We start from the raw sequence: 25148 nt of genomic DNA, 5'->3' as shown, positions 1-25148 counted from the left end.
GGGGGGAATGCCAAGGCCCTTTATGCCACATAGGTTGTTCGGGCGAGACTTGGTTCACAGTGTTTCCCGGTTTGTTTTTCCTGTCTCGATTCCGTTTTCCTCACAATGGCTGGAATGTGGGCGTAGAGGTAATCGTGTCCTTATCCTTGTGTTAGCTATCTTCATAAGTGGTTTGGCCTTTGTTCCTCCTTTCTCCAATTGCTAATATTTTCTCATATTCTTTCTTTTTCCTTTCCCCACGTTTCTAATTTCCTGTTCTTCTACGCCTTTTCTTCTACGTCTTTTCTTCTGCTCTATTTTGCTATTATTTACAAAGCTTATAAAGTACTGTTGCTTTCCACCACATTCAGGTATTCTGTCTTGTTCTTTTTTCACTGCAATGATCCATTGATGTGCCAAAGTGGGTCAGTTAAAAACATTCTGGAGCCCCTATATGTGTTACAATAAAATTTCAAAAAAATTGCACCACGGGGGTGAATAATGCACTTCAGTTCTCCATGAGTTTATGTGACCGACACTTCTGCTGTTTAGGAAACAAGTGAAGATGCCACCATGAAAAGTATTTGAATGCCTTATCAATTGTTTAGTTTGTGCGTGCTGGATATTCTTGGATCTACTTTATGCTTCCCAGCGAAGAGTGGACTTCCGATGAAGGGCTTTTTTGCATTTTTAGTAATACGAATGTTTTTATTGTAACCTACTTTGTAAAATGTAATTTTTATGAATTGTGGTTTTTATATTTTGTATGTGCTTTTATGATATCTTGCATATCGAAATAAAGCTTTGATGATGATTTATAGCTAAAGCAGTAAATCATAACCACGTAGATGGATAAATGTAAAGAAACCATTGTGTATGATCATGAATGTAAATGAGAGCTTCTCTTAGTTATTGTGATCGCCTCCTTTTCTCAGGAAGAAGAAATAGCGATGCTGGGGGAAGTCACACATCTTCAGACCATATCGGAGGATCTGAAAATCCTCACCATGGATCCTCACAAACTGCCCTCTGCGAGCGAACAGGTCAGTCTATTTAATGGTGTTCCTTTTTGACTGGAAAAGGCAGGTAGATTGAGATAGGGTGTACTCTATTTTGATATGAATGGGTGAGTAAGAAGTCGATATTGGGAGAGATATATATGTATGTTATACCATTTTGACCATCTGAACACCCAACCAAGGCTGTAACCAAGGCATTACCTCATATGTGTGTCCTGTTTGCCATCTCCAGATTTCAAGATCATGATTTGGTTTCTACCAAATAGCTGTATTCTGCTTCTATGCCTGCTGTCTACCTCCCAGACCCAAAAGAGATATATTAAACAGCACAATGATGCTGCTAGGGCTGGTGATAGACCACCTGCTTAGGAACTCGGGAGACTGCCCTGGCTTCAGTGCATGTGTCTGGAATACCGCGTCTTCCCAGAACCTCCTGTAACCTGTCCACAAAGCACATAGTGCATGTGCCGGGATGAAGGTTTACAGTGGAGCTGTGCCTTGGTACTTTTATTGACTGAACCAGTAGTGCTGTCAATAGAGTGCACCCTTGGGCCTATTTTACTTTTGGATATTAATTTTTCAAAACTTATTAGAGTGAACTCCATTCCTAATGCGTAAAATGAGTACGCTGCAAATATGAATGAGTAAATGCCGCAACATCAACATATCAAGGCGGTGATGTGGATCATTTCTCACTAAACTCAAACTCAACCTGTTTTTCCCCTGGACAAATTATATATTTTTAGAGGCCCAGCGGAGTCAAAACTAATGATGCACAACTACGCCAGGACTTCGAAATAGTGATTTGACTGTTAAGATATGTAATGTAGATCTAATTCTGCCTAGCCATTGAACGTTTATAAAGTCTCCTAACCCAGTTTTTCCCAGCAACTGGATATGACTTGAAACTGGTCACACCGCTGGATGCATTGAATTCTCAGCGAATTGGAGAAAATTAAAATACATAAAAGTAAAAGAAAGCTGCTATAAAGGCATAAAATTAAACTGATCATTACGTAAAATATTATAATATTTAATTGCCGCAATGCCGTTTCGCCAGAAGTGAATCCCACCACAAGGGGTTCCAGAAGTACTTTCTTTCTTCCTCTTCCAGACTTACTTTGCACACTGCGGACCCAAGCCCGGGTGTGCTGCACAGTTGCTCTTCCCTCAGTGGTATGAGCGATGCAAGTGAATATAGGTCTTAGACTAGTTTGTTTCATGGTAGACACTACAACGGTCTTTCTATATAAAAAGTGCTATCCTCGTGCGTTCTTGCCGAAATTGTGAATTTAGTCTAATTTCGCTCATTTTTATCTGAGTGGTTTATCTTTCTGTTTAACGTTTGAGACAAAGGCCTGTGTGACCATCGGCCCCGGTACCATGCTTTTTTTAATTAACTTCCATTTTCCGTGTAACTTGAATCTTTTTTCAGTGACTTTAACTACTCCTCCCAGAATGCACCATGTTGCCAAATGAATGCTTACAAGTGAAAGAAGCTGTCACTGGTGCCTTGGAGTTATATGGTGATCTTGTATTTTTCTGTCACACACTTCATTGCTCTTGGAATAGATTTCCTTGTAGTCATTCCTTGTGTTGTGCATATCAATGAGCGGAGCACATGGGACATTTTTGACCTTTTGTGATGTTCAGCGAGCAGTTCTATGGGTGTGACCATTGCAGAAATGTATTTTTGTAGCAGCTGTTTCTTGCTTCCGGTCCAGCAGTATCCTGCCTAGAAGTCATCTACTGCTTGTTGCAGCGCTCTGTTCTTCAGAAGGCAACGCTTCCGTTTTTGAACCCAGTCCTAGCAATCAGGAGCATGTCACCTGAAAGAGACATTTAGCCACAAGGAAGTGGTGTAGTGCCCTGAAACTTGATCGGGCTCTGCTCTCATTCAATTATAATTAAATGAATGTTACTGTCTTCAGCTTGAAACTCCAGGAGATGGCTATAGACACGAGTGCATGTGGTTAAAGTACAGTCATCTAGAGAGTCACCAACCTAGGACAGAACACTAAAGTATTCCCGTAAACAAATGTTCACATTTGCATGTTCTGGTTAATGGCAGTATAGTTGTATGGCATATGCAGCCCACGTTGAGCACTAAGGTATTTGTTCCAATTTATAATTTTGCAGTTAAATGTGAAACCTCCCAGTGAACTCCTCGATATCTGTCAGGAATTTCGTCGCTGGGGCTTTCAAATAAATTATTTGAGGTGGATGTTACATTTTCAGTTTGCGTTCACAAGGGAGACTCTGTACTTTTTTTTATTTTTTTTATTTCAGTAATTTTTTATTGAAAATTATATTTACATGGTGTGAGACAAATAGTGGAAAGGGAAGCATATATACTGAACTTAAAATGACAAAACAAATGAAAACGTGCACAGAGACGGTCACAAGAAAAAAAAGTCGGAGATGGCGAGAACGTTCTTAAAAGAAGCCTGGGCTGTCTGCAGAGGCCGGCGCTCAAATATGAGCAGGTGCATTCCTGATCCCAGATGTGGGGACAAGGACACCCCCGTTTTATAATGCTGCTCCTTAAATCAATGTTTAGAAAAGAAAGCTAGCCGTCTTACAGAATCTGTGTATGCAACATTGTGAATGTGAACTATGTTAGTACACTTACAGATGTTTCCATAACCTGCTCACAGTAGCACCACCCTACATACAGAGGTTCAGGCCAAGACAAGGAGAAACGTCATCTCGCTCTTGCGATACAAAACTATTTAAAGCAGTGACCGCGTAGTTGAAGGAGGCTTATCTACGGTTCATGTGGTCTTTGATTTTTTTTTGATTTTGATGTGGATTTATATAGCACGAATTGCTGCCCAGAGGCGTCCAAGCGCTGAGAATACCAGATCCGACAGAGGGGGGAGGCACGGGAGAAGGGGGAGGTTAGACTGAATGAAACAGGAAGGTTTTCAGTTGTTTGCGGAATGTCGTAAGGTTAGAGTTGGATCTTAAATGCGGTGGAAGGGTGTTCCAGGCCCTCGCCGCATTGTAGGAAAAAGACCTACCTCCAGCTCTGGATCTCCTTACTCCCGGGGTGACTGCTAAGAAAGACTGATCTGATCTTAGGTTCCTGTTGGGCCTGTAGTGATGGATTAGGTCCTGTGTGATCTTGAGGCCAGAGTTCCAAAAAGACTGGTGGGCTATGCATAAGGCCTTGAACAGCACCCTTTGACGCACAGGTAGCCAGTGGAGAGAGACCAACCCGGATCTGACTGACTGTCTGCGAGGGATGTCAAGTAGCAGACGTGCAGCACAATTTTGCGCTATCTGCAGCCTCCTCAGAGTGGATTCTGGGGCTCCGAGGTAGAGGACGTTATTAAAATCAAGGCGGGATTGAATCAGGCCTTGTATCGCTGCTTGCTTGGCTTCCATAGGAAGAAGGGGGAACATTTTCTTAAGCATCTTCATGATGCCAAAGCAGGTGGCCGAGAGTTTGGTGGATTATACATCGAAAGAGAGTGATCTATCCATCCATATTCCCAAACTTTTAATACTGTTTTTGGGGGTAGGTGGAGGGCCCATACTGGGTGGCCAAAGGGTGGTCGGGAGGCTGGAGACCGAGTTGCAGAGGACCATAAGCTCGGTCTTGTCTCCGTTTAGTTTCAAGGATGATAAGGACATCCAGGATTTTACCTCCTCTAGACACTCTCTGAGTCCGCTCTGTACAGGTAGATTGGTCTCCTGTGTAAGGGAGACCACTAGCTGCGTGTCATCCGCGTAGGAAATGATCTTAATCCCGAACGGACGGACGACATCAGCCAGGGGCCTCATGTACAGATTGAAGAGAGCCGGGCTCAGAGAGGATCCCTGGGGGACGCCACAGTTCAGGGGAATGCTGGTGGAAACTGAATCACCCTCAAACACCTGGAAAGATCTATCCTCCAGGAAAGACCGGAACCAAGACCAAGCTCTGCCCCTGATCCCAACCTGGGCCATACGGTCCAGCAAGGTGACATGGCTGACCGTATCGAAGGCCGCGCTGAGATCAAGGAGGATCACTGCCACTGATCCTCCCTGATCTAGGATTTTCCTTGCCTCCTCGGTGACCATGAGGAGGGCGGTCTCGGTCCCATGTTTGGGTCTAAAGCCGGTTTGGGTGGGGTCCAGAAGAAGGTGTGTTTCTAGAAAGTTGGTGAGTTGGAGATTTATGTATTTCTCCAGGACCTTGCTCGCCCAGGGGAGCAGGGATATTGGGCGGTAATTGCTCATATCCGTAGGGTCCAGGCTGGGCTTTTTCAGCAGGGCCTTCACCATGGCCTGCTTCCAGACTGTGGGAACTGTGCCCTTAGAGATGGAAGTATTTAGCACTTTCCTTAGTATGGGTAGGGTGGTTTGGGCGGCTTTCATTATTAACTCTGGGGGGGCAGGATCGTTGGGGGAACCGGATTTGACCTTGCGTGCCAAGGACTCCAGAAGGGCAAGTTCCAGTGGAGGAAAGTGACACAGCGTGGGTGATTGAGTATTACACGCTGGCTCAACAGGATGTGGAGGCGTAATTGTCGGAGGGGAGTTGATCCGGGGGAAGGCCGAGTAGATGGAACTAATTTTCTGATGGAAAAATTCTGCGACTTTGTTGCAGTGGGAAACGGGCTTGTCCACTAATGGACTGGGGGGGGGGTTTAGTGAGTATATTTATGATTTTGAAAATTTCCTTCGGCTTTGATTTGGCAAGGACAATTTTCTCCGAGAAGTAGGCGGCCTGGGCTTCCTTTATCAGGTTTTTGTAGTTACTAATAGCTTCTCGGTAACGGGTTTTATCTGCCACTGAGTAGTCAATTCGCCAGCGTCTTTCGAGTTGCCTACAGCACCGTTTTTTCTCTCTCAGATTCTCCGTGTACCACGGGGCAGTTTTGTGGGGGCGTTTAAGCGTGATTTCCTTTTTCGGGAGAGCGATGTCAAGGGATTGGGAAATCCAGTTAACGTAGGCCAGATTGGCTGAATCGGGGTTCTCCGTGATCATGGGACGGGTCTCTGTGAGTGCGTTGGTCCAACTGTCAATCGCTAGATGGGACCAAGTTCTCCTGAATCTAGTAATGGGGGTATGTTCAGGGGGCTTAGGTATAGTCCAATTGATGGGGATCAGGAAATGATCCGTCCATGGAAGGGGTATGGGGCGGCTGGTAAGGAGATCGATGCAGTTGGTTAAGACTGGGTCGAGCAAATGGTCTTTTACGTGTGTGGGCAGGGTAACCCGTTGTGAGAGTAACAGAGCTGCTAGGTTGCTTGTTAGAGTCGAAGCAGTGAGGTCGGAGGGTGAATCAAAATGAAAGTTGAAATCACCCAAAAGGATAAAGTTGGGTGAAGAAATGATACGTGCGGATACATTAGTGGGTAAGCTGACGTGGAACTGTCTCGGGGGGCCTGGTGGTCGATAAATCAGGGTGCCTGAAAGGCACTTGTTGGGGGACAGTTCTGTATGAAAGGTAAGACTTTCACAGTCTAGAATGGTTTCAGCAACCACTCTGCAGTTGAACTGTTCTTTGTGTATTATAGCTAGGCCACCTCCCCTCCCTTTTGGCCGGTCCTGGCGCAGGATTTGAAACCCTGCAGGAAGCGCGGCTATTACGGCTGGGTCGGCTTCCAGGGAAAGCCAGGTTTCTGTAAGGAACACATCAAGTTTGATCAGTCTCTATTTTGAAGGATGCCTTCCTATGTTAACTAAACATGGTTATCATGGGCTGGTGTACTAAGGGATTTTGTGATTGCAAACCCTGCAATGTGCAAAATCACTGGGCCTTCAACTTCAAAATCCCTTTTTGTTATATACAAACCCCATTTTATGCGCTGGAAACGTTTGTTTGACTCATAAAATGAGTTTTGTTTCCCATACTGAATTTCAATTTGGAAGGGTTGTTCCTTCCAGATTGTAATTCGGTATTCTGTATGTCGGTGATTTGCAACCACACTTCTGATCCCAATCCACTGATGAGTTACAGACTGCTCAAAGGAGGTGGTAGCTTATTGGCTGAGGGAAATTGGATTGGCAGCCTCAGGGAGAGTAGGCAGTGGTCTTAGGGTGCACTGCTTGCTCTTCTTGATGTTTTCCAAACAGAAATCTTTTTATGAAGCAGCTCATGTTCCTTGAAAGAAGAACTGCTGCTTTAAAAAAAATGTTTTCCATTTGGAAATGCAAATACAGTATGATTGTTTGCTGTCCCTTGCAGGACTCCCTGTTTGTAGATAGGGGGTCACAAATTGGTACTGGCCTCATTAATATTCAGTAGGCAGGTTCCTCAACAGCTCCTAACGATTGATAAATTTGCTAACTGACTTAATAGTGTACAGCTCGATTTCCAAAATCGGAGTTCGATAAAAAAAAATTAAAAAAATCTGTGCACATTTTGCAACCACTTTTTAGAAACACTCTTTGTACATATGGTCCCACGTTATCTTGCTATAATTATGACTAAAAAGATTGCTTGTGTATGATGTGAGTGTTAAGTGGGGGTTTGTTTCTAATCAATTGCTTGATGTTTTACTATTAGGTAATCCTTGATCTGAAAGGTTCAGATTATAGCTGGTCATATCAAACACCTCCGTCCTCGCCTAGTACCACCATGTCCAGAAAGTCCAGTGTCTGCAGGTATGGATATTTTTTGACTTTACAAATGTTCCCACTTCCAAAAATAAGCATAAGAGCAGTTTGTGTTCTTGGGATTCGTATAGTGTGATTTTCATTTTAGCCTCTAATAGTGTCAGCTATCTACTTCCAAGCACTCATCTTACCCATCATCCATTCAGGAGAACAGTACATCCTGAATGGTTACTGTGAGAAATTGCGTTGTACTTTGGCTAGCGTGTGAGCCCCGGTCAGTCGGAAGCCACAGTCCTTGTCAGGATGAGGAACAAGACAACCCTAACTTAACCTTTGCTTAACCCTCCGGTAGCTTGGTACAGAGCAGTCCGGCTCAACTTGGAGGCAATGTGTGAAGTATTTGTGCAACTCATCAAACAGTAGTAAAGTGAAAACACCACACAAATAAGATCCCACACCAACTTAGAAAAGTGGAACTTTAATAAATAAAAATAGACAAACACGACAAAAACCCAATCAGTAGAACCGAAGATATGCATTTTTAAAGATTTTAGAAAAAATAGTGCCAAAAAACACAAAGCACCAACTATGGATATCTGGTTGCGCCGGACCAGGACAAAGTCACAAGTTCAGGTCGACCTCAACCGAGCACGGGCTGGCTACAGGGATCCAGTTGGGCCATCTGAACACAGCACCTTTATCCTGGTTTGTGGAGCGTTGTGAGGATCTGTGTTGAAGATGTGTTGTGCAGCTGAAGAGATGCATCATTTCCAAGATGTGGCAAGGCGAGGGCCTTTGTCGTAGACTGGGTTCGTAATGCAAAGTCCGGCATCAAGGATGTGATACCCATTCAGAGTGATGCATTGGTTTCAAAGAGCTGCAAGGCTGCGATGCTGAGCCCGGTTTAGTCGTTGAGTATGCCACTGACGAGAGATGCGAGGTCCTGCCCCAGGCATGAATTGTGTATCTGTGGTTCTGAAGGCAATGCTGGCTGCAGCACCGATTTAAGGTCTCTGCGATTTAGTTCCTATCCATGCAGCAGCAAAGATGTGTCAGTTATGCTCTGGATTGCGCCGTTTCACCTGGAACCACAGAGTCTGGTAGAGTACTTTAAGCCCACTTCCAAGGGGACAAGAGTGGGGTGGTATCATTTGGCAGGGTAGACTCACCGATGGCAGAGCTCAGATGAAAGGTTGTTGGAAGCCTGTTGTGTCCCTGAGGCTTCAGATCTGGAGGCCGGCCAGTGAGCCCTTGGTGCCACTCTGGGTTCTTGGGTCCAGAGATGCAGGTCCATTCCTTCTCACCCAGTCAAGAAGGCAGCAGGTCAGCACAGCAGGGCAACAATTACTTCAGAGCAGCAGGCCAGCAGAAGGGCTGTCCTTGTAGCAGCACAGCAGCCAATCTTCCTGGCAGAGTATCCACAAGTCTAGAAATGTACTGAAGATTTGGTGTCTTTGATGGCCAATATTTATATCCAGTTGTGCCTCTGAAGTGGGGAGAAGCCTCTAGGTGCATGCCTTTGAAGTGCACATGTTCCCTACCTTCCTCTCCCTGACTCCAGACTAGTTACATGGGCTATGCAGCCTTTTGTGTGGAGACAGGACACAGCCTATTCAAGTGATGCCTGTGATGGCCAATCCAGTCACACCAAAGCTCCCCATTGTGTGTGACTGTCTAGGAGGAATACACCAAGCCCAGCTCTCACCCACACCCAGCCATGTGACCCATAGGCAGGCTAGAGGCACCAAATGGCAAAAAATGCCAACTTGCATGTTGTTCAGAATTGTAATTTGAAATCCAACTTCACCATAAGTTAAGATTTTCAATTGTTATCATAGAGACACCAAACATGAAGGGGTTACTTGTTCCCATTTGCAAATAGCACTTCTAAAAATGTAATAAGGTCATTCCAATGTTCTCCTGTAGAAGAGGTAGGCCTTGCAGTAGTGAAAATCAAATGTAAGAGTTTTTCACTACCCGGACTTACTTATGCCCACTAACCCTCCTGGGGTATAGACCATCAGCCAGGACTCTCCAGTCATCTCTGTACTGGGATTTTCTTTCAATGTGACTCCAGGTGTGACCCATCTCCTTTCAGTCAACCTTGAGGCCTCGACGCCAGGTGTTTCTTGGCCTTCCTCTTTTCCTTTTTCCTTGAGGGTTCCAGGTGAGGAGTTGTATTTGATGCTGGCTTGTGTGTTGCCTATCTAGCCCCATCGTCTTTTCATGATTTCTTCATGAGCAGGGAGTTGAAAAATCTGCTGCCATAGCTTGTTGTTGCTGATAGTGTTTGGCCAGCGGTTTTGCAGGATTTTCCCCAGACAGGTGATGATGATTATCGGGACTTTGTTGGTGGTGGTCACTGTTGTCCTCCAATTTTCTGCTATGCACAGGTGGACCGATTTTACATTGGTGTTAAAAAGCCTGATCTTCGTGTACAGAATTGGCAAAGCAAGGGCTGCCTTCATTCAACTAAAGAAGATCTGGAGCTCCAAGGAATCACTGTGAACCAGGGAATGGTGGCCTGGGCTTGTTCTTTATGCAGGCTGTAATGCAGCCTGCATGCAGAACAGGGAAAGTGTGCATGGTTGGTTTAGGCGACCCAAGAGGGCCGGCCAAACAGTCATTGCGCACTTAGGAGTGGGCAAACCACTCCTCCCCTGCTCCGAAAGCAGAGTAGGTCCGCCCACCCGCCCGCAAAGCAGCAGGAAACATTAAATGACAATAACCAAAAATTATTATCATTGTATGTTTCCTTTACTTTGCAGTACACTACTTCAAATCAGTGGAGGGATGATCCTCCGCCATTGCGGAGGAGCCGCCCCTGACTGGCATTGGTTTGGCTCTTTCATCAATGCTTACTTCAGCTTGTGCCTGGTCACGACACAGTGATATTTTGATGCCACGTCTGCTCCTCTCCATCACATACTGCAGGGACCTTCTGAACACCTTGGCAATGAAGAGATGATTGATCTGGTTCTCTGTTGAAGTCTTTGCATCGAGGTACCCTATCAGTATGGTGTTGTCTCTCAAAGCATTTCTTCAGGAAGGACTGGAGTCTGTTGTAAAACTGTTCTTTTTCCTCTTTGCTGTCATTAATAGGTGCATAGCACATAATAAGATTCATGTTGATGCGCTTTTTCTTTGTGTGGAGGGTCGCTGTGATGATTCGTGGGCTTCCCATCCAATCTTCCCTGTTGGCTGCTTGCGTTGGCATCAGTGCTACTCCCTCAGAATGTGGAGCATTCTCTTACTCATGTCCAGAATACAGCAGCATTCCTCCTGGAGCCAGTCTTTTCTGTCCAGACTGTGTTCATTTGATCTCGCTGATGCCAAACAGAACAGGGTTGTATTTTTTCAACTCCGCTACCACTTGGTTGAATGCCTGTCTTGTAAATGGTCCTCACGTTCCGTGTCCCGATGGTGGTGGTCTTTGTCGAAAGCAGGTGTATTGGCTTTGTGGCTTTCAGGGACTCTGACTTTCACCACAAGGCATCATAGTTCTCTGTGAAGGAGATTCCTCTCTCCCTATAGCCAAGATGTGTTTTGGTTGGCATTTCTGTGGCTAGGATTTTTTGTACATTGTGGGGTATCTAGCCCCATGCATAACCCTCCTCCTTTCGCAGCAGGGCGTAGGACCGGCCATGGCTGACATGTAAAGTCGGGGCCTGACTTCTGCTCAGCGCAGGGACACTCCTTTGGAGTAACCAGGTGCTTTATAAATCCCAAATTCATTCATTAATGTCCAACTTCTTAAATACACTGCACCCTGCCCTTGATCCGTCCAGGGTCTAACTTAGGGTTGACTTGTATGTAATGAAGAGGAAGGTTTGGGCCTGGCAAAAGGTTTATTTTCCAGAGTGGAAATGGCAGTTTAAAACTGCATACAAAGTCACACAGGCTGCGATGGAAGGTCTGAGACATGTTTAAAGTGCTACTAAGTGGGTGGCACAATCAGTGCCGCAGGCCCACTAGTAGCTTTAATTTACAGGCGCTTATAAGCACATTAAATATGCCAATTGGATATAAGCTAGTTCAACATGTTTTAAGGCGTGAGCACAAGCAATTTAGCACTGGTTAGCAATGGTAAAGTGTGCAAAGTCCTGAGGCCAGCAAAAATGAAGCCGGCAAAAAGTTGGTAGAAACCCATGCCAAGGATGCCAGGACTAACAGTTACACACTGTGCCACTGACTTTACATTGTCGCTTTCTCATGACAAATTTCACATGCACAGTAGAATGGTGCCAATGTGCGCACAACTCTGTGTAACAGACATACATTCAGAATAAAATCCGGACCCCTTGGCATTTGCCAGTGCTTGGATTTATTTATCCAGGCCTGTATAGTGATTCATCTAATTGGCCTCTAGTTTTCAAACGTGAGTGGAGGAATCTTGCCACCAAATTTAGACAAGAACAACATTTTTGAGACGTAACTGCTCACATAATAATAGACATAAACTGTATGTCCATCAAAACGGAACATTTTACAGAATCTTTGCACAACTGCAAACTTGACGACAAAACTAGTTGCATGATTTTTTATTTGCTTGTGTAGTAAAGACTGGAGCAAACCGTTTCCTCGGAACAGAACGTTTGCGCACAATAAAACAAAGTAAACTGGTGTTTTTACACAAGACATAGAGAACAATATGTCTGGGAAATCTGCGGAACCTTAGTGATGGTGATTGAGAATTAGCTCTAAAATATTTTTCTTTTTTGGAATTAAAAGAACGAAATAAATATCTCAAAAAAAGGAAATGGAGAAAGTTAGTGTTCTCCAGTTTTCAAAAGCGGCAATGGAACTGAATGGAAGGTAAAACCTATTAAGTCTATTTTTGGTTGCAGAACGTAGCAAGAAAATGTGCACAAATTATTTACTCCATCTATAAAGGTTGTTCAAGTACCATTGGTAAAGCTTCTACTACACATATAAACTGATTTAGAAGCAGTATGTGTTCTTCAGATGTTTCACAATCAGTCTCCTCCGTTGTCGCCCCGATGAAAAATCTTTCTTTGATATAGACGGGGGAGAAATCTGTTTTCAATCTTCCAGAAGACTGCAGAGAACAGATAGACTCAACACAATCAATACTAATGAGCAATACAATTATTAAAAATTATGTAAAATGTTGTCATGCATTAGAAAACACATCCTTGTGGTTAGAGCAGTTCATTATAGTATTGTGTAGAAGGTTGTTATTGGCTCATAACTGCAAAATGAGGTGAGATTGAAGATTCCATTGGATCGGCCCCTCTAAATCAGAAGCAACTGGCAAGAGGGTGGTAAATCATATAAAGCATTACCGATAAGCTAATAGCAGCATAATGGGTTATCTTAGAAGTCAAACCTGCCCAGTGCTAACAGATTGTAGTGCATGTACAGCAGCCCTCTGTAGTAATCCTTCTAGGTGCTTCTCATTAGGGCTGGCTTTAGCATAAGTGGCACCCATGGTGACAGCCTTTGAGGGCACTCCCTCCCCTCTATGACCACCTTCTCCTCAGATTCCCTCACTACCACCCTCCAGTGGTGACACTCCTCTCTCCATAGACCCTTTTTCACAATTAATTTCCTGTATAGGGCTGCTCATCCCAGTGTAGAATGTTTTACATCACACACATCCAGAGACAATGACTCATACAAGTGTGTAAATCATTGTTTAAGAATATTTACATAACACAGTGAAGGCTATAAGGTGTAGAAAATCACATTAGTCATACTAGTAGATATTAAATTGTAAGAGTGAGTGGTCTGGAGGAACAAGGTCAGGATTTAAAACCCAGAGCAGCGTTTTGGGTCTCTGTGGCAAAAGCAGTGACCCACTGATCAAAGTACATAAAATATAAGTCAGTGAACTGCTTGTTACACATTGTCCTTTGCAGCAGGCACCCTCCGTCCTACTTTATGGCGAGTCAAAACTGTGTCAAGTTAAAACACTGATCTCTCCAGCAGGGGCATGAATCGCCAGAATTAACTTGCCATTAATATTATTCCCTTAAACGTGTTGTGCACAGAAAGATCTCTGCAGCAAGTGTCGTTAAATCTGTAAAATATTTTGAAACTCAGCACTCCTCCCTCCTGAGCGTTGCGCCTGGTGCTGCAGCACTGGTTGCACAGCTCCAAAACCAGCTGTGCTCCTAATTCAGCAATGGGAGGGGTAAACACAAATTGGTTTATTCAATTTCATTTAATGTCCAACTCTGATAGAAGCAGTGTTCATTTCTAACCAATGTACTGAACACGGATAGGCTTTCACATCAAGCGCACCTGAGCAAATCAGAGGGAAACATATGGATGATTCAGTGGGTCACTATTGTGGATAAGAATCCCTTCTAGTGCCACTACAGAGCACCAAAATATTTGCTTCTTTGGACTTCTGTGCTGCTTGATCACTGTTTTCGTGTAGTGATTTGCTAATGCAGTGTTAAATTTGAAAGTATTTACTTCCTGATAGTCTCTTTCTAATACCTTATCCAATAGCCTATCCAATGTATATTATTCCCTTTTAACACATAACTGTAGGTTGCTCTTGTAGCACATTTTGGTCAGTCTCCACCAGGCCAAATTCACTTATCACTTCCATTGTGCCCAATTAGCACATCAGCAACAGTTTCTATTATGGCAAGTTATCATAGTATTAACACTTTCCATTATGGATAGTCTGTACATCCTTGAATCCCATTATGCCAGTTGCATGACACTCTTGCCTGTTTCTTTTAGTTGGCATAGCACTGCAACTTTAAATTATGCCTGGTTAACATATCATAGCGTTTCCTCACTATGTCCAGCTATCATTGCATTGTGACTGGTAATCAAATCAAGGAAGTACTTTTTTCCTTACTCCTGAAAGTTAGGACTAAACTGATTTCTTAGGCCATAAAAAAGGTATCCACTATCCTGACTGAGGAATGTTAACTTTCCTGACTAGGTATTTTACAAAAGCAATGACAGAATATAGCTAAGGCTCGTTTTTATGGAATTTCACCGATAAATACAGACAGAAAATAGCGTGTTTCCTGTCTGCATTTATTTAAAAAAATAAAAAATGGGTGCATCTTGTGACTTCCTCTCCATGCTGTCCTTCATGAATTCCACACCAGCAACTGAGCAGGTGTACAGCATGGACAGTTAAAAAACAGAATGGGATTCCTTAAATATAGGCATATGTTAACATATACTTGTTTACAATGCTATTATTTACATGTTGGTGTAGTGTTATGTTATATTTGGCTCCTTAATTTGCTAAAATGCATAAAGTATGAGTGCATTTTTAGTAGGTAAATAAATATGGAAATATACCAGTTCAATGGCATGTGTGGCTGTAGATACACATGCACTGCATACTCCTGCTATCTAGTGTTGGGTTCAGAGTTGTGCAACTTGTTTTTCTTCAAGGAAGTCTTTCAAGTCAAGAGGTAGAGTGACTCCTCCTCTCGATGATACGGCGCATGGGCATCAACTCATTCATTAGATTTTCTTCTCTCCGCAGTCTGGTTCAGACATGTGCCTCTCCTCCATGTTCAATTCCATTCTGAAGGAATCTTCGGTCCTATCCAGTCTTCGACTGTATAATGAATCTCGACTGCGCTTTACCAAACGATGTTTGTCAGGTCAAACAACGATTAATTGTCCTTCTGGCGCCACCGATCTTGGGCCTACCTTTCTGCGTGTTCTGTCGGTACAGAAGATGTATTCCTGATGGAACTAACAATTTTTTGATTCTGCAAAATATCCACACACTGACCTCCACCAGGTGTGTAACCTCTCCCTGTTGCCAGACCACTGCAAACCGACTGCAATGCTGCAAATCCGTCCGAACAAAGACAACACTTTTCATCCAAAGGGCATGTCAACTGGAAATGTCTTGCTGCAGCGAGGCTGGCACTCCTGACATCTTCGGAAGGAGTACACCCAAGAAGTGCCGTAAAGTGAGGAGGAGGATGCAGCGTTCACCACCAAGTAGATCTCTGGCTTCAATGGGGAAGAAATCTAAATCACCCTGCCTCTCGGGCAGCATGTGAGTTCTGTTGCCCCAAACTCTGCTCCACCGAAAAAGAGTTCCCCCTTCCACTGAAAGAGGTTGCTGGACTGCCACTGCCTTCGGGTCTGGCCCTGAAAACTGCTGTAACCCTAAGCCTTCGGCACCAACCATTTCTGATCGAGCGCATTCTTCGGTCTCTGCCAAGCCATCAGAACCGACGCTGCAGTCGGCTCCATCTGTTTCTGTGCCTGGAAAATATATCATCTAAAGTCTCGATTCTGAAATCAACTGAATTAAAACCCTCAAATCATTCTTTGGGTTCTTTGTCTCTGGCCGAGCCAATTCTTGAGATGATGGATATTGAACAGATAAAGATCCATATTCACAAGGGCACCGAGCGAATCATAGCCTCACCTCCTCTAGAGAGGCAGCTGACATTTGAGGAGGACTTTAACATTCCTATACCTCCCAAAAAGAAAACAAAAGGCAAAGCTACAAGTTCTGCACATCATCCTACACCACCGCATTCACCACCATCATCTCCTCCTACTCCCCATCAAGACCCTCTTGCTCAAACACTTGCAGGTTGACCAACAAGGGGTTTAGGAGAACCATTAGGGGGGACCTGATCCTTGGGATGTTTGATACAGACCCAATAACTCCCAATGACCCAGTCCTTCACCACCTGAAGATGCTAATGTTTTGCAACAAGTAATTTCCATGGCAACTGCCTATCATGGAGTCCAACTTCATACGGAATCTCTAAAACAGCACTTCCTATTTCACACTTTAAAATCCCCCCATAAGGATGACCTATTTAAAGAACCTGTACGTGCCCGGATTATAACTCCCATGCGGTGATAAAAAATATATAGCAGCTCCCCCTGGCCCACTTTTTATATGTGGCCAGGTCATCAGATGTGATTTAGATGCAACAGACACAGCTGATAGGGGCATCAACACCAGTATATTGCTCAGAAAGCATGCCTGGCTCAAGTTTTAATCCAGAGGTTCAAAAGGCAGTTTTGAACATGCCTTTATTAATTTGGCCCTGAAGTGGACTTTACTTGAGACAAAATGAAAAAAGACACTGACAAAGCGAAAGCAATGGGAGCACTCTAAACTCATAAACCCCGCAGTTCCTTTCGCCGCTGAGGCTACTTGGGCGGATACAAATCCTTTGCCACAGATGCCGCCACTTTCCAGCACAAGCAGGGGCAATCCACCTATACAAAAGGATTTTACAAAGGCTCCTTTAGATGCAATAACGATAGAGGAAGGGGTAGGGGTGCTTAAACATGTGGGGTATCCTCCACCACCAAACAGTGACTGCCCTACCTATTCCCCCGATCACAGAACACCTGTAGGGGGAAGACTACAGTCCTTTCACCCGGTCTGGGAAACCATCACAACAGACCAATAGGTACTAGCCATTATCCAACATGGCTACTGTCTGGATCTCATTATCACACCACCTAACATCCTACCTCGCAATCACAAGATCACTTGACTCTTCTGAAACAAGAAGTCCAAGTCCTTCTCAAAGGAGCTATAGAGCCAGTTCCCCTTCATCAACAAGGCACAGGGGTGTATTCCCTGTATTTTCTAAAACCAAAGAAAGATGAGTCACTGACACCAATCCTAGATCTCAGACCTCTCAACTACTACATCCTATCAGAACACTTTCACATAGTCACTCTAGAAGATGTCATTCCACTTTTACAGATGGGAGACGTTACGGCCACTTTGGACCTAAAGGACACCTACTTCCATATGCTCATTCATCCAGCTCATCACAAATATCTCAGGTTTGTGATAGCAGGAAAACTCTACCAATTCAAGAATTTCCCCTTCGGTGTCACTACCGCACCAAGGGTTTTTGCAGAATGCCTAGCAGTAGTAGCAAAAAAAAAACAAAATGATGGACGAAATGCTGAATAATGCAAACATTCACCCCCTGTAGCAGGGTTTCCGTTCTCCCACAGAACTGTGCATAGAGATCTAGAACCTCAGTGAGTTAGGATGATCCAAAACTCATCTCAGTGTCAGAAATCCCCTTACCTAGCTAGCTACAGTGTCTCATGGATCATTATGGAATGATCCATGTCTTAGACAAACCAGAACATGAACTTTAGAATACCTCAGGAATCGTGGAACACATGAACACTCTTTCGTTATATAATCATTTCAAACCAAAACTGAGAGTCAAAGAACACAAGTGCAAGTTTGAAATATTTATTATTCAATGCAAAGTTCTCAAACGCAGTATCTTGTATAATACCAAAATGCAGATTATAAAAATCAGAGTCAGCAGCATAGTCACTAATCCATAGTAAGCAAAAGGTGCTAGCATGTTATAATGCAAATTCTATAGAAATCTATATCACCTATATTTCGCGCACCCTATCTAGCATATTATTTTATATCTAAGAAGGTCTCATTCGGGCTTTAGCAGGGCGGCCCCATACCTCTCAATGTCAGTAGGAGCAGATCACATCAACAGCTACCAGCTCTCTTCATGCGCAGCACCAAGTGTCTACGTTCATTCCATGTAACTCTATCTTAAACCCGCGTAGAGCCCAAAATGTTGGCATCAACATTATTTGTGTTATGTCTAATGTGGTGCGAGGATCAGGCCTCTCAGCAACCTTGTGTTAGGTTAATTTTAGAGTGTGCAGCTCTCAGTGTGCAGACAGTTGTACCAAGTGTACCAGGCAAAGCTGATAGCATAGAAATAACATATTATTCTCAAATAAACCACCTCACCGCTTCTAGGGTGAAAGCGACAACAACAAGTATGTGTCGTGTGCAAAACTGAAGCCGAAGGAAAAAAGGCTGTTTAAACATGTAATGCACTCATGCTAACTTAACGCAATATATGTAACGAAGTATCCATATGACACCCCCCCCATTGGTCCGAGCACCGTCAAACATAAGGGAAAAGGCAATACTAAATCAGATTCAAAAATTGAAAGCAAAGTTCAATAATCTTGAGCTAAAATAAGCTAAAAATATGTATGAATGAATATGTATGAATGCCTACAGTGGCCTCAAGTCTAAAAATAAAAACAAAACTTTTGAACCAAAAGTTATTCGCCAGGTCTCAAAAATATGAAATGTAGGACCAGGCTGCATCAATCCAAATGTCTGCAAGAGAAAAAAAAAAACAAGGCACTTATCCGATATCGAAAGTCATGTGCCACATTGACGTTATCCTCAGCGACATCACGTGATTGAATCCTCCATCAGCTGAACACAGTCCATCCCTCCAATTCAGCGAGGGTAAAGTCATATTTCACAACAAAGCACCCCTCCCAGGCATATCATGATTGGAAAGTATATGCAAAGAAAGTTGCAACAGCCTCCAGTATGAAATCACTGCCATCATCTGAAAATAGTTCAGCAATCCAATTCAGCAATGGGAAAGAACATACGTGCTCCTCCAGCATCGGATCCTCCTGTAACGCCAGAGGACAACTCGGTGGGTTCACCAGATCGCTGTGTGTCAGAAAGGCATCCGCCGCTGCAGAGATCTCCCATTGGCCCAGAACTCCATTTATCGCTGCCAAGGCCATAACTCTTTCGCCAGAACAGATCAGCTCATGAGCCACCACGGGACGCATTAGTTGATCAAAATCGACGTCAGGAGCAGTCCTCAAGCATAGGCACAAATCAATGGCCCAATCGAACTCGCACCTCAGGCAGTGAAACACAGGTTGGACACGCGTGAAGTCGGTGAACCGAAATGACAATCTATAGGCCGTGCTTAATGCTGCAAGCGGCAAAGTTCCATAGTAATTGAGCATCCGATTACGGCACAGTATCAGGAGGCGTTGAACGGCGTCTTGCGCAGGATGGGCATCCATGTTTTATGAAGAAAAACACCAACAGAATGCCTGCGGCTACAGCCAGCAACACAGGTAGTCCACCAAACAAACTCGAAAAAATAGTGTGGAAAAACGTGGGAATGATACCAAAAACTTTTTCAAACGTAGTCACGAGGCCACTGCTTACTAATTTAAAAAAATGTGCAAGCCCAGTCGTTGAAGAAGCATTAAAAATCTGGTGTACCAGCTCGCAGAAATGAAACGGCAAATCAGTATTTAAAAGCGCCTGCACCTCTGTGCGGGTGTTAGCTATGTGAAGGACATAAGTTTCCCGGGCCGAACTCAGGGTCACTTGTTTTTGAGACAAAAGGGCCCTTATTCTGCTTAAACCATTGAATTTTGCTTCCAAGGTTGGAATCCGTGGCCAGATGGAGACATCTGAAGACCCATGCGTGGGTGGGTATAGAACATTCTTGCAGCACACCACACGCTCTGATACAGTTACCACATAAGCCACACCAATTAATAAACCACAACATAATTCGTTGTTTAAAAGCAAATAACTACCATTAGCTAATAATGTGAATGTGGGAACCACTGCTGGAACTGGCGTGCCCTTTAAAACACATGCTAAATTTGGGCGGTCCTGATTACAAGAACCGTGTAACTGAATGTGTCTGCATATTAATGAATGGTCAGGTGACTGTGTGCATTCCTCACCATTAAGATTCACTTCTTTTCCATCCTTCAGACATCTGTATGTGTATGGTAATGACCATGCCTCATGTAGGAATGCATTGCCTAGTGGTTCATATCGTCCTATAGCAATATACCGCATACAGTTAGTAAATTTATATAAAGGAAATGGTAATGTAATTAAACCATGAATAAGCCACGTGGCAGTAGTGGTTTCAGCAACAGAGAAAGGCAAGGATTCTAGCTTCTCAATATGTAACATAGAAAATGATGCATCACGCATGGAAAGCATGCGCTGTTTTTCAGTCAGATTAAAAGGGGCGAAAAGGGATGAAACGTTCAATGAGGTCCAGGGAACTCGACCAGCTTTAAGTGTCTGTAGGGTCCAGGCAAACTGCATTACAGAACGCAATTGATTCTGACCATGGTATAACGTGGACACTTCATCATGTACAATATCAACAACAGAAGAAACAATATTATCCAATGTGTAAATTCTGGAAGAAAGCATGTTAATACTGTTATCGACCACTGCAAGCACTTTTTCCAAATTTGCTTGATCAATAGCCCTCAGGCGTTTAGCTGCCTCAACTTGTGAAAATTTCCAAATTTCATTGTAAACAGCATAAATAAAGCGTTTAGATATACCCCTAGCCGGGCCTTTTATAAAATCATTCAGGTCTATATTCTCATTCAAACGCGACAGATGCAGTTTTACTGCAGCCAAAGTGGAATGTTGCAACCAGGTCTGACACAATTTGCCTACTGAATAAGTAGTAACTGTGTGATCTGTTTCAAAACGGGGATCCGGCCTGATGTGTTTGAAACCTTCAGACAAACCCAAAAAACGACGTTGGCAAGAATCAGAGCTTCTTTGCCACAAAAGCCACCCATTTGGATCAAAACTGGAAATATTAAAGGAGGAATTGTGCAATAGGTCTCGCATCTCACTTATAGATAATGTAGTGAAATTATTCCAACCTGAATATTCTTCCAAATCAGGGATGGTTGGTGCATTTAATTTTTTAGATGTAGCCAATCCAAAACATGTTGTCTGGGGAAATAGTAGAATTTAAAAACAACATGTGATTCGGGATGAGACATGCACGATGCAAAGCCTCAGTGCCTTGTACCTGCCAATCTTTGGTACCCCAAACCGATTTAAGGTCAATAGCTTCCTTCCATAACTCATAGCCATCTACAGCTAACCCGTCAAGAAAGGACTTTGAATACAGCAATTTTGTATCGGTAAGTCTGACTTTGGACATGAATTTCTGTTTCACTTTAAAATAAAACGACTCAGGATTGATTTGATTGATTAAAATCTGTAAAATATAAGTATTTTCCCAGAAATGTACTCGAGCTCCCTTGCAAAGGCGCAGGACAATGTTCCCACTGTGTGTAGTTTACCGGAACCCTCACAGAACTCGTTTTGTGTAAGAAATGATTCCCATAATGTTGATAGCAAAACAAATCACCATAATTAACAGAATCTAAGTATAAATCCTCAGCATCGAAGGCCGCATAATACTTCAAATCAGAGAACAATGCTTCTACGGCCTGAAGATCCCAATCATCAGAACGAATATTTTGCTTAATCACATCTCCCATGTTTACTCTAAGCACATTAGGAACATTAATAACTTCTGTGGGGCCATGTATCTGAAACCTAACCGCATCCCACACAATCCCATCAAGGACAGGCCAAGCAGTAATCTCCACTGAATGCAAGTCTCTCTTTAGTCTGTGTGCTGAATGTGAGGAGGAAAGAGGGGCCAATGTTCCATTAAGGTACCGAATTCCTGTTCTTTCTTTCACATAATGGCCATCGATCAGGCGGAAAAAATAAAACACAAAACCAATTGACATGAAAAGATAAAATGAAAATAGTATCAGCCAAATGTATGTCCAAGGTGGAATTAAAAAATGTTTTTTAAACAACGTGGCATATTTTGTAATAGTCGATGGTTTCTTTGAAAGTTCCGAATCAGAGTCAAAAGAGAATCTGGATTGGTTAGCCAATCGAGCATGTAAATCGGACATAGATAAATCAGCAGGATCTGCATAGGTCACCTCATCAATGTTAGTAACAGGAATAGTATTTAATAAAGGACTGGATATGGCAGGCATCTCGAGGGACACCTCCTGATCTGCACCAGATGTAATAGCCAGCACAGAGTGCCTCACCATGGAAGGACAGGATACAGCCGGTGTCATGCTATGAAGAATTGGCCACCCTGTGTGTCTTGACATTGTCAATAGAAATAAATCTGTTTTCTTTACGACCTGGAAGTGGTGGTAAAATGACTGTTCTTGTGCCCTTCACTCCAAGGACCCGAACCGGCGCTCGATATGAGGGACCAAACTCTTTCTTGTTATCGATCTTCTCTCGAACCAGTTCTCCAACTTGGGGTAGCCAGCCAACTACCTGGATCTGCAACGCATCATCCGACGTGGAGGGCAAGTGTTCCTTTGCAAGACTGTCTCTGGTCTTTTGTAGATCCTGTAAAACATTGCAATGTTCATCTACGTCAAAGGCCGCGGCCTGGGCCTGGCAGTCTGCACCATCAAGGTCAGGGACGTACATCTTGATACCAAAGAGCATTTCGTATGGGGTCCGCCCACCCAGAGACCTTCTAGGGAGATTATTAAGCGCACGCTGCACGCCACAGAGGTGGGTCAGCCAGTTTCTACCAGTGCCTATAACACGGGCTGTCAAAGATTGCTTTAAGTCGCGGTTCATTCTTTCTACTACAGAATTGCCCTCAGGCCTGTAGGGACTTGAAAACTTCACCTGTACTCCCAACGAAACCATAGCATCCTTATATGCCTTAGAGGCAAAAGCCGGACCCTGGTCCGAATGGAAAGCACCACAAGCAAAGATTCCCACAAAGACACGCAAATCCTTAATGACAGTTCGCGAATCAGCGCTTCGATGCGGCCATACCCATACAAAGCGTGTGCATGAATCAACTGCTACTAAGATGTATTTATACGCAGTATCAGAAGAAAAAGGACCGCAGTGATCCAAATAAACACATCCAAGTGGTTTATTAGAGATGTACAACTGTGTCTGAGGCGGACGCGCAGCAGTAGAAGGCTTGATCTGCTGACAAATGTCACACATAAGGACATAATCGCGCGTCTGTTTGTACAGTCCCCGCCACCAGAACCTCTGTTGTAGCTGAGATACAGTGGCTGAGACGCCCGCATGCGCAGACGCCACACCTTCATGAGCCGCTGTAATCAGAGAAGCTCTGCGATCCGAGTTGGGAACTAGACGCTCTCCAACTTCAGGAATTTTCACATAAGGAACCTTATCGGGACTTAAGTGGTATGTGTACTTCGAAGGGAACCCCGCAGGATATTTACCTCCCTTCTCCGTGGCAGCAACAGCCGCCAAGATGTCATCATCTATTTTGCTTTTGGACCTTGTGACTGCTGCGACTAAGTATTTTGATACCGCTGACTTCGCTGCTTCATCAGCAAGCGAGTTGCCAACAGCGTGGACCCCCACTCGCTGGTGGCCGAGAGTATGAATCACAAACACGAGCGGCAGTTTCTCTTTAAGTTCCGCCACTCGGACCCAGATCATTTTATGTTTTATTGTGCTACCTTTGGAATCACGAAAATCATTCTGAATCCAAAAGAACAAGTTCTCATTGTAAGACTGGACACAGTAGTAAGAATCACTTACGATTAAAGTCGTCACACAAGGATCAGCGTACTCCAATGCGAGCATAAGAGCACGAAGCTCTGCTAATTGTGCGGTGCAGTCTCCTAGTGTTTGCGTGTGCACGACACTGGACTTGAACTCATCGTTCACCATGGCACCGACCACAATGGCGCAAGCGGAAACGTAGGCATGTTTAGAGCCATGCGCAACCTGCGCCGAACCATCCGTGTAAATGATACAATGGAAATCCTCCAACGGCCGCATTGCTAAAGGAGCAGGATGAACAAATTCATACTGTAAATACTCCTGCGACCGTAAAGCGGCGTCAAAAATAAACGTGACATCCTGAGATGTCAAGGATGTAGCCCACTGAATCCACCGAGGGTGCAAAGCTTTAGAATTCGGTACACTGGCTTTCGTGACCGCCTCCAAGGCAGGACACGGGGTAACAACCAACATGCGCTTTCCCTGCGACAGGGCACGTTCTTTAAGAATTGCCATCTGCACAGCCGTTAAAACTTTCTCCACAGTGGAAAAACGCAGTTCAGCCGAAGTGTACAAGTGTGACTTGTAAGCAATAGGTACAGTATCCCCCTCATTAAAAGTCAGGTACGTGAAACCCACCGTCCCAGGGATAATTCTTATCACCAGGTTGGTCTGGTTATCACGGGTCTGTAAGTAGTCAGAAGCGAGCATATCAGCCTGCAAAGACTGCAGAATGGCTGAATGCTCAGGCAGCCAGCATGATTTGGAAAAAGATGGTTGTACCAAGGCATATAAAGGCTTGATACGCTGGGCATATTCCGGAATGTATGTCCTCCCGAAATTTAAAAAACCCAGTAAAGACTGTAATTTTTTCAGCGTTGTCGGAGAGCGCAACTGCGCGCACTTCTCCAGGAAGTGAGGAGCCAATCCCTTTCCTTCATGGTTAAGTTCATAACCTAGAAACAACACTGTGTACTCCGCAATGTGTGATTTTGCAAAGTTAAACTTGTAACCCATGTCTGCAAAGTTACAAATTATGCTGTTTACTCGACACAGATGCACCCAAAGTTCGTCGTCTGTGAGATAAATGTCATCCACATACGAACATGCAACTGGATCGAAACTCTCCAAAAGAGAGACTATGCGGGCGGAAAACACTCCAGGACTATTTTTATATCCCATTGGGAGTCGTTTAAACATTTTTTGTACGCCGCCGCACGTAAAACTGGTCCATTGGGAACTTAGACCATCTAATCTATGTGCATAAAAACCATTGGAAATGTCAAGCGTGGTTTTGAACCGTTTACGCTCAAGACTATTCACTAGGGCAGAGCCGTGAGTATTCTGTACTGCACAGTTACGGCAATGCGAGTTCAAATGCCGGTAATCCAAAACCAGACGATATGAGCCGTCCGGCTTGTTAACAGTAAAA

At 43.9% G+C, this 25148-nt stretch overlaps 1 protein-coding gene across 4 annotated transcripts in view; it reads left to right on the top strand.

The window, feature by feature from the left end:
* MTSS1 (MTSS I-BAR domain containing 1) overlaps positions 1–25148 on the top strand; it is a 534479-nt gene that overhangs the window by 450675 nt on the left and 58656 nt on the right. For all 4 annotated transcript variants that reach the window (XM_086966201.1, XM_086966203.1, XM_086966202.1 and 1 more), the window contains exons 8-9: positions 915–1022; positions 7502–7599. In XM_086966201.1, coding sequence (XP_086822327.1) covers positions 915–1022; positions 7502–7599 — 206 coding nt within the window. The remainder of the gene's footprint in view (positions 1–914; positions 1023–7501; positions 7600–25148) is intronic.

Source organism: Lissotriton vulgaris, chromosome 4_1 (genome assembly GCF_964263255.1).
Source record: "Lissotriton vulgaris chromosome 4_1, aLisVul1.2, whole genome shotgun sequence".
In the NCBI taxonomy this organism is placed as follows: domain Eukaryota; kingdom Metazoa; phylum Chordata; class Amphibia; order Caudata; family Salamandridae; genus Lissotriton; species Lissotriton vulgaris.
This window is presented reverse-complemented; position numbering and strand designations above follow the sequence as displayed.